Source organism: Pollicipes pollicipes, unplaced genomic scaffold, assembly GCF_011947565.3.
Source record: "Pollicipes pollicipes isolate AB1234 unplaced genomic scaffold, Ppol_2.1 Scaffold_7261;HRSCAF=8764_pilon_pilon_pilon, whole genome shotgun sequence".
In the NCBI taxonomy this organism is placed as follows: Eukaryota; Metazoa; Arthropoda; class Thecostraca; order Pollicipedomorpha; family Pollicipedidae; genus Pollicipes; species Pollicipes pollicipes.
In genome coordinates, this window is record NW_023597054.1 from 30,725,704 (window position 1) to 30,735,738 (window position 10,035).

The following is a 10,035-nucleotide window of genomic DNA, read 5'->3' on the forward strand; positions in this document are numbered from 1 at the left end:
TTTAACTAGGCATTGGGCAGAGTCCCAGTATAGTATGCCAGGACCACAGCCCTGCACTGCACTGCGCTACAGTGTCGTGATCTGACAGCATTATCTAATCTACACCCGGTGTAATCAAATGAGAAAATCCCCTGAGGGGTGCGGCCCACACGCCACATGTCACATGCACCTTGAAACCTTGTTCCACGCAGGGAGAGCTGACAGTTGACATAAGTCTCACGACATCCGCGCCAATATAATGCTGCGAATCCCGCCGGGCCTGAGGCGACAGCCAAGCATGCGGTGGACACCATGTCTCGGCACTTCTTTCAGCTATCAAACACTGAGATTCTGATCAGATACGTGTGTGCTCACGCCGTCCATCGCAACAGTGTGCTCATTTGCAAGACTTTGAGAGGAAAATGACTCGTCTTAGGGATTTACGGCGTTCAGTTTCGGAATCTTTGCAACTTCAGTCCGCCGCTCATGGTTATCGGTAATCTTTTACACCATTTCGACCTCCTTCGGGGCTTTGGCGAACACATTTGTGTCTCCAGGGAACATTTTGGTGAGGCGATTCTGATAGTCTCGCAGCTCCTGTAGCGTTGCAGCGGGGTGGGCGCTGTGAGCAACGTCGTTTGCAATGTCTTGTGCAACTTCGCAACATTTTCTTTGTGGTTTCTTAGGGGCTCTCGGGCCTTGTAAGAATGGAAGTTCTGGAGCTCCGCAACGCCTTGTTTTGCCGTCAATCACTCCTTCAACCTTCTGCAACTTTTGCAATAAATTGACAGAATCGCCTCCAGGATCTTTGATGTTTAGCGAGAGTACTGAAGGTGGTTTAGGGCGCTATTTCGATTCGTTAAGCAGTAAACTGCGCTTGCAACATTCTGCAAGTTTTGCAACATTCTTCAGGACTCTCTTGTACGAGCTGATGTCTTGGAAGACCACTGAAGGTAGTTTCAGAATACACACTTGCTTCTTTATGTTCATACCTCTTTCATTTGATGCTAGGAATGTCCTCATACGTCCAGGCAGCCTGGCCGTCTCGCAATGAAAGCTGCACTCAGAAATACGCTGCACGACGTGCTCCTTCCAGACTACATACGAGTGTGAGGCTGACCAAACCCGTATGAGACAGAGAGGTACTTCACTGGTCGGGATGGAGGGTGAGGTTGAGTTACGTAATGATATCGAGAAGAGTCCGTGGGATGGCTCTTCCCCTGCCACATCCATGTGACACGGCTTAGGCTACGAGCAGCCTGTCGGGCATCTCGCCTACTTCCCAAGTCTGTCTTCGGTTTCAATATGAGCCGACGGTTTTACTGGCCGACGGTAAATACGGTTTTTTCTGCCGTTGCTTCCGCTGGTCCTTTTAACACATCAACTTGCATGCAGTTCCATGCATTCGCCCCCCCCCCCCCATATCATCATATGTTGCATTCATTCGTGTTATCGCGAATCAAGTTCTGCCCCATAATTTACCCTACTTTTTCCATCCAGTGGCAGACAGAGTCGGGATGGAGTACTGTTACCTAATATGCTGCCAAATTTAGGGTATCAGGAACCTTAAACACACATTTCCACTGCTTAGTCCTTCTCGTCTTGGCACGGCAGGCTCTTTCAAGCGAGGTGTTCGGGTTCATTCGGCCGAAAGGCAAAAACATCTAATACGTCTTTTCCGCCAATACAGGAGTCTCTCACCCTCAGTGTCGCCCAAGTACCGTCCTTGCCCCTAAGGGTGGCCTGTCCTTCAGGCAAGTATTTCCTGGCTGGGATCTTATGCCGCATTTGCCGAACACATCTTTGGTGAACGTCTTTACGAGGAACACGTGACAACTACGACGGGTTGCACCTTGCGCAAATTGTGGCGGGCACCCGCCGTCCCTGTTTTATGAGAGCCACCCGGGCTGTTTAACATGTGACGACTACGCCGAGTCGTGCCTTGCTCAGATTCTAGCGGGCGCCCGCCGTCCCTGTTTTATGAGAGCCACCTGGGCCGTTTATACCAGTTTCAGCTTGCGAAGAGCGTGACAACACCGCACAGCTAATACGTTATTGTCCTGTGACCCGAAGTGGCTCTTCATCCTTAGTATTGCCCAGGTAGCATCCTATCCGCCTTCCCCCAATGTCAACCACAAAGCGATTTACTGGCGGTTTTTTTACCGTCTTCGTCGAGACATCTTTCGCAAACGTCTTCACGAGAAACTTATGACTAGTCAAACCTTCCATAAAGTCTTACGGGCATCGTCCCCATATAACGAAAGCCCTTCTGACTGGCGTCCCCCCCGTCTTGAACGAGATCAGTCTTTCGACGTGACCGCTTATCCTCTCGCGGTCCAAAGCCCCGCTTCCTTTACCCGCAGTCACCAATGCCAGTTAACATCATGGGCATGAAAGCCCTGCATGCATAGTCTCTTTCCTCACGCGCCCGCTAGCTTCTTACAAGTGCTTCCTGAATGTGTCTGGCTTAACCTCGATCGCATGACATCGAGTGAATGTCTATTGTCTTCAACACCAACTCCTTCAACACAAACCGGTATGGCCACTATGCCTTTGCATTAACGCCCAATAATTTGTGATTGATCAACGTGCTCCCCACTTAACCATCACTCCCGAATTTCGTGATCATTACATTGCATTCGAATCCAACTCATAACGTGAGTTAGGAAGAGGATAATTATGCCTGGTTTAATGAAGCCCATCTGATAATTTACAGTAATCGACATGACACTCACGCCCACTGACGTCTGTGTCGCGCCATATGTCACGTATCACTCACCTCAAGTTATATCCCCCTTGTATTTAACCCACAACGGGCACAGGGTCCCAGCACCTGGCTGGTTTGCTTTCCAGTGTGATCTGAGGACGATGACGGTCCATGACGGTCAAGCTCCGCGACTTCTCACCATTCCTGGTCAGCACAGACTTGTGAATCGTATCGTTGCAATCCTTCATATGAAGTAAAGCAGTCAGCTATATTCTCAAAAAAGGTCAGACTATTTTCACGTGGTCACAACGCTATAACGAACAGCAAACCGATCGGTTCGACTATGGATTAGTAAGCAGTGGCTCCTTAAACCCAAGACAACACAGGCGCCGCGCCCGGGCGCAGGGGGCATCTGGCCCACGAACTCCCGCGCACAACAAAACCGGCCGCGCGGTACGGCACGACACCTTCAACGAGCGTCAACAAACAGCAGACACCGCCGCCGCAGGCAGCCCGCCGCCGGCCGCTGGCCGTCATAACCCGGCGCTCTCTGATAGTGTCAGGTACGGTGCCAGGGCCGTCGTTCCGGCGGGCCAATGCTAAGTGCACTTTATTCAGGACTGCTGGGCGCGTGTTGTTGCTGATGTTGCCGGGTCGGCCCGGCTCAGCAGCCTGTTAGCGCGGCATCGACACTGCCGAGCCTGGACCGAGCGGCCTGCGCGGCGGGCGACGCTAGCTATCCTACGGCAAGGCGTGCCTGGCGCCGCCGGCCACGGCGAGGACGGCATCCAAGGCTGGGGGGCGAGCCACGACCGCCTCCGCCGGGCGAAGCGGCGGCGCGCTGCCGCCGAGCCCGCCGCGGAAAACGGAGAGCGGCGACCCACACTGGGCCGCTGCGGACTCGCGGCAGACGGCGAGACACGGCGCGGTTGACGAGCCGCGGCGCGGCGGCTCTCCCGGCTCAGCGGCGGCACAACAGCCTCACTCCGGACAACAAAATGTGCGCACCAGCACACACTACGAACGCGACCGCCGCCGCCGACGGCAATGTCGACCCGACATGTAGATCACAGCGACGCGGGGTCGCCAGAGACGGCGCTCAAGTTTGCCCACTTAAACACGAGACGCAATGGGTGAACTGACGGCAAGCCACATTACGAATAAATCTCTTAAAAACCATTATTTCGGTTGGTTCTACACGGTAAAATCCCAAGAGATCCACTATACAAAAGCGTTATGCTAGACTTAACAAGCAAATCATGTAGGCGGAAATGGAATTGTTGAAAGCGCATTGAAAGATGTTCAAAAGTCCAAGGGCGCGGCCAAACCCACTGGGCCACGCACCACTAAACGTGTGGCACTCCTTAGCATGTAGCCTTAATGTACTGTTTCGTCGGTAGACTGCGGCTCGGTCGGCAGACACGATCGATCGTCCACTCCGATAATATCAGAGGCCGAGGGGCGGTGCTCGCGCCTACCTGAACCATGACCGGGCGCCAACGCGCGGCACTACAGCGAAACACTGCCGCCAGCCGGCCTACATGGGCGGCTTGAGGCCGAAGATGGGCGGCTTGGTGTCCACCGACTGCAGAAAGTCGTTGATGTTGTTGAAGTCCATGGGCATGTCGTCCAGAATGGCGATATCGGGGATGAGGTCGGCGTCGGCGTCGGCCGTCGGGAACCTGCCGCACAGACACAGCCAGAGGTCACCGAGGGTAAGAGGGCAGCGCCGCCGCTGAGCCCGGCCAGGCACGCCTGGTGACCTCTGTCTGCGCCGGCGCGGCGCGGCCCCGGCGGCCGGCGACTGCCCTCTACCCAGCACGTGCCGGCACCCCCACATCGCCACACAGCCTCCGGCATCAGCGGGTGTATTGCGTCTGACGGGTCCGAACAAACTTTTAAACACACGCGGATCAGTGCGGAAGCTTTGCGCATCGGTGACACGACGGAGAGAACAACGTTCAGACACGACACGTCAAAACATTCAAAAGTATTCGTCGTGTTTTTTGTTTTGATTATAGGCACATTAAACACACCTAGCCACCTGCGCGTCCAACGAACGCTTAAAATATGCCTACTATCAAGTGCGCAGTGCGATACTTAACCTATGCGAGCGCAAAACGCTACGATGCAGCAACACGCCTCCAAAATTTACGCCATCCTCGCAACCAACGACTCGGTGCGAGCTACTAGTTAATATGTACGTGTATCACAACGTTCCCGAAATTGCACAAACATCGCGTTTATCGCCATTTTACAGCTAGCTGTTTTGGAATGCAGAAATGAAACACTTGGTACATCCACAGCTTGTGCACGCGGGAATGTCGGCAGCGCAATGGCGAATTTCGAACGCAACAGCGGTCGCCCAAGTGGCACAAAACACGCAAAACGTAGGCTGCTTCCAGAAGCGTGCCGAAAACATCGCTGGGAGTCGCCAAACAACTAAAGCTACGCGGCCGGCGGGGGCGGCACAGCGGCCGACACCGCGGGCTGACGATCGTGGGTATCACTTACATATCACATACAGAGCCACAGCAGCCGCGCTGTGCCGCGCCGAGCCGCCGCCGGCGCCATCGGGCAGCCGTCGGCGGCGCCCGGCGCGGCGGCGACCCTCGCACCAGCAGCGGACAGAGAACAGAGCGCAGGCAGCCGCGCCGGCCGGCTACGCCGGGCCGCACCGGCGCACCACAGCGAAAAAGCGAAAGCATCCGAGGACAGAAACGCTCGCGCCCGCGGCACCGACTATGCTACACAGGCGAGCAGCCTGGCGGCGGGCGACACAGACCGGGCCGGCCAACGGTTACGGCGGAGCGCGTGCGACACAGGCGCGCGCGGACAGAGCCGGCGCCGCACGGTGCATTGAGCAACCACAGCCGGCGGACGACGGGGCGCGGCGCACCAGCGACCTTATGGCCGACACTATGGAGCGTGGGACGGCGCCGGCGGCCGGCGCTAACCCTATCCGGCGAGATGGCACGGGGCCCCAACGCTTGGCAGCCGGGCGGGCGGGCGCGGGACGGCTCACGGAGCGGCGGCCTCCGCGCTCACTGGCGCCCACTCTCGACACGCCGATAAACTCTCTTCAGCTCGTAACACCACCCGCCGCGACCCGCTTCGTTCAAGGTACTCAGTTGGCGCGACACGTGCGGCCGGCCTCCAGTCCACAGACACGCACTGCACGGTCTAGCGGCGGCCGGCGACGGCGGCTGGTGTTCCGCTTGCGGGCCGGCCTCGTCCGTGGCGAGCCGCCGCCGCTCACAGTTCCATACAGGACTGCAGACTGGACGGGCCGCGGACGGCACCACAGCGTGAGAGGGGCGGCAGCGAGTCGCCGCCGCGTCAGCGCGCTCGATCAGACACTACGGCTGATCAGACGGCTGCCCGTCGGGCGCAGCCCCACTCAACTGCACGCAATCTTACCGGCGGCTGCACAAGCAATTAGGAGCTTTCGGCAACGAAGTTATAACCACGCGCCTCGCCGGCGCAGACTGAATTCAGACGAGTTGTTAAAATGCAGCTAATGGGACAGGTCTCCACGGCCAACACAACCGCAAAGGCTGCTGTCTCCGCGCCCTGCACGCCGCCGTCCCACGGAAGAAAATCCGAGGTAGCAAATGTCACTGAGACCAATTTCTCAGACACAGGTCGCCGTGGCCCAGACGACAGCAAATTTCGATCTGAAAAACGGCATCGCCATGGAGCCGCTGTCAAATGGCATCGGGCAGCGTTCATGCGTGCGATAAAGACCGAGCTTTTGCCTAAAGCGATCGATCTAACTTTATTCTATTATGTGGCCGAGACGCGACACAGGAGTTCCTAGTTTGGGGCGGCGGCGCGCCTTCGCCGGGGCGGCGCGAGGCGGGGCGGACTCACGTGTTGACAGACTCGGAGATGGCCGAGTTGACGGACGGCGTGTCACGGTTCGTGTTGTCCGGCGAGGTCGGCGAGTAGAACGTCTGCGGCGTGTTCGGGTAGCTATCCATGCCGCCGGGGCCGGACCAGCTGCGAACACACAGGGCTCACTTACCCATCGGGCGACAGGTCGGCCTGACACGCGCAGAACGCCCGACACGGCCCGCATTCCTGGCTGATTATTACAGCCCCTCGGGCGCGGCACGGTCACACAGACCACACACAGGCCAGGACATCAAACAGGGCGCGGACGCCCGCAGACAGACCACCGCCGTGACTGCCATCTGGGGGCGAGCGCCAGCGACAGCCCGTGGCTCCACCACAGTCACCAACGGTCTCTCACCACGACGCCATGATTCAACGTGCAGACACCGGGATTATTTCGCACGCATGCTTCAGCGAGTTTCTTCTGAGACTATCCTATACGGACATCGCGATGAACTGTCAACCACACGTCAGCTACATGCCGCTGGGATGACGTCTGTTGTTTCTAGGCCGGATTAGATCAAGTCACCTTACCGAAATCTCGACAGCTGCATGCATCCCGCCCGCCAACACATGCTACTGCCGGGCCTGGTTTCCTCGGTGTTGAGTTTGCCGCAGATCACCGGGCACAATGCTATCTTGCGTACCACAGGGAGACAGGGGGAGAGGGCACATCCCGACAGCCACTGACCCCGGGACGTGCGTGACAAGCAGCGGCCGGACGTAGCCGTTGCTAGGACGTGTTGGAGCTGCTGTTGATGGGCGTGTAGTACTTGGAGAAGGCCTGGTCCTTGATGATGTCCGGGTACAGGTAGATGAGATGCTTCAGGTCCGACAGCCGGTCCGCCAGCGAGCGGATGGCGAAGTCTTTATTGGTGAATGGCTGCAGCATGTACACTTGCTGCTCTGTTGGGTCAGGCGCGGAGAGCACGGGATCACACGTCTGATAGTCCGATATTGCGCCCAACGGACGACCATGGCGTTGCGCATATAAAAAAACAAGGTACGGGGTGGACAGCGGCAGCGACAACATTTTCTGTTCCTTTGTGCTCGTCACGTGAGCAAAACATAATCTGTCAAGCTTGTCGGCAACGCTGCATGGACTTCTCTCAGCTGCACCCATTACATGACATCGGCGACCATTCCGAGCTTATCATTACTACGACGGTGGATGTCTCTTACGAAGCGAACACTTCAGCCACCCTCTGTACAGCTTCAGTAGTTTGTAAGGCCCAGGTGACACATACAATCACACAAATAGCCACAATCCTTGGACGCTAAGACTGTTCTAAACAGAATTTGTTTCACTTTTCCTAAATCATTAACAGACCTTCCGTGGTTCGAACTCTAGGTACACCTTCTGACCTTCGGCTACCGACAAGCTTTCGGAATTTGCTCCGATGGAAGCAAACCTCTGTTGTTTTTGGCCGTGCAGATTCCCGACCTGTTTATTGGTAGTCAACTACATACTTTCCGTAATTCCGGAGCCTTACCTTCAACATACAGAAGCAGCTCGACAAGAGCATCCCCGACAGCACACCACCAAAAATGGTTTGGGTAACCCTTTGACCGGCTTGTGCTCCAACACAGAGGTCCGGTGAGACATTAGACTCCATCATACCGTCAAGGCGCTGCTCGGGCCGCTCATTTGGCGGCAGGTGAGCTGTGGCCCGGCACGGCGCATCTGAGCACCCCACCCCGGCGACCGTCGCGCCCTCTGTCACAGCGTGTCCCCGCTAGACCGCCTCGGTACATGACGACGCGCGGATACCTACCTCCGCTCTCGTGGGCGCCCCAGGCGATGGTGATGCCGCCGAGCTCGGAGTCCGAGTAGCGCAGCAGGAAGGTGCCGTGCGGCCGCTGCTGCAGCATCTCCTCAGCCTGGCGGCGGCCCACGAAGCCCATCACCAACCTGGAAACAGCGTGGCCAACCGACCGGTCACGGCTCTGAGACAGCACGGACATCACTGGGGCACACCATCAGCCTGAAACACGGACCGGTCACGGCTCCGAGACAGCACGGACATCACTGGGGCACACCATCCGCCTAAGACATGGACCGGTCACGGCTCTGAGATAGCACGGACATCACTGGGACACACCATCAGCCTGAAACACCGACCAGGTGAAAGTTACCGACCCGGAACAGCGCGGGGACAGATCCAGTCACTAGTATGGGACATTGTGGGTGCCTCAACTCTCAGGAATACGGACGTGAATCACATCGAGTGACATCTCTGCTGCACATCACGTCCTTGTCCCGAGACCGAAAAGTCGGTAAACAACCTTTCAGACTTGAGCACCGACGAGTCGTCGTCCGTTGCTAGAAAGGTTGTCAAAACAATACGCAGAACCTGAATCTCCGGGTATGATGTCCTCGGGAAGGCCATTGCCCATCTGGACGATTATCGGAGGCTTTTTGCCGACAGCCGACATACGCCGGCCGCAAAATTTTATGTCTGATTGCCAGAACGATTGTCGGAGGGCCAATGATTCCCAAGTCCTACGGAAAACACGCACGCAGGCACACAGGTATATATATATATATATATATATATATATATATATATACATATATATAAAGCCACCTAAATATATACACAAGGCCAGACGGCGAGGCAAGATCAGTTCTGCCTAACGTTTATAGTCAATAAACAGAAAAATAATGCATTTAACGCCTGAATGACGTACATCGTCGGCCCTCTCCATTTTGCAATGGTTCAGTAGACTCTTTTTAAACAGATAGAAACCGCACGTCGAGCCATAGCACTTTGCGAGTGGCTTCGACTGCCGTCCTCGTGCCAAGAAGACGTAAGGTATGGGTCGGGGAATACCCGAAGGCACTCACATGCAGGGGAACCACAAGTACCAAACCTAATGCAGATGTGTCCTGGTGCAACCCAAGACGGCCACCGAGGTGTGAGCCCGTCGGGGTGTCGGAACCACCACCGAACTCGACAGCACACCCGGACACGGCTACCGAGGTGTCAGTTCGCCGGGGTGTCGGCACCACCGCCGAACTCGACAGCACACCCCTAGCACACGCCAGACAGACCCCAACACCACCACCGCACTGACCCGTCGTTCCAGGGGCCGCGCAGGTGCTCGCGCGTGAGCTTCATCACGCCGTAGAACCACTCCCAGAAGGTGAAGTTGCGGTCGGTGAGCGGCTCCTTGGCGAACTGCTGCCAGGTGAGCATCATGTTCGAGAAGTCCTGCACATGTGGGCTCCTGCGGCGCGTCAGCTGACCGTCAGCCGGTCACCAGCTGTGCCACGGCCAACAAACACAACCGGCACCCGAATGCACCGGGACTGACGGCTCCCGCATCACGGCCGACAGCTCCCATGGCACAGCGGCCACCCGCCACTGCGGGGCCCAAAAATAACACTTCAGAAAAGCATGGGTGCTCGGAGCTGGGCCTGATTCTCCGGTCTGAGGCAAAGTTCAGTC

At 56.8% G+C, this 10,035-nt stretch overlaps 1 protein-coding gene across 1 annotated transcript; it reads right to left on the reverse strand.

The window, feature by feature from the left end:
• Positions 1 to 2,910: 2,910 nt before the first annotated feature.
• Stat92E (Signal transducer and transcription activator Stat92E) lies at positions 2,911 to 9,814 on the reverse strand (the record flags this gene model as incomplete). Its single annotated transcript, XM_037235771.1, is given in 5 exon segments — positions 2,911 to 4,368; positions 6,560 to 6,688; positions 7,275 to 7,489; positions 8,359 to 8,495; positions 9,662 to 9,814. Coding segments are annotated over 3 exon segments (463 nt in total), but the record flags the coding sequence as incomplete, so codon positions are not given.
• Positions 9,815 to 10,035: the final 221 nt, after the last annotated feature.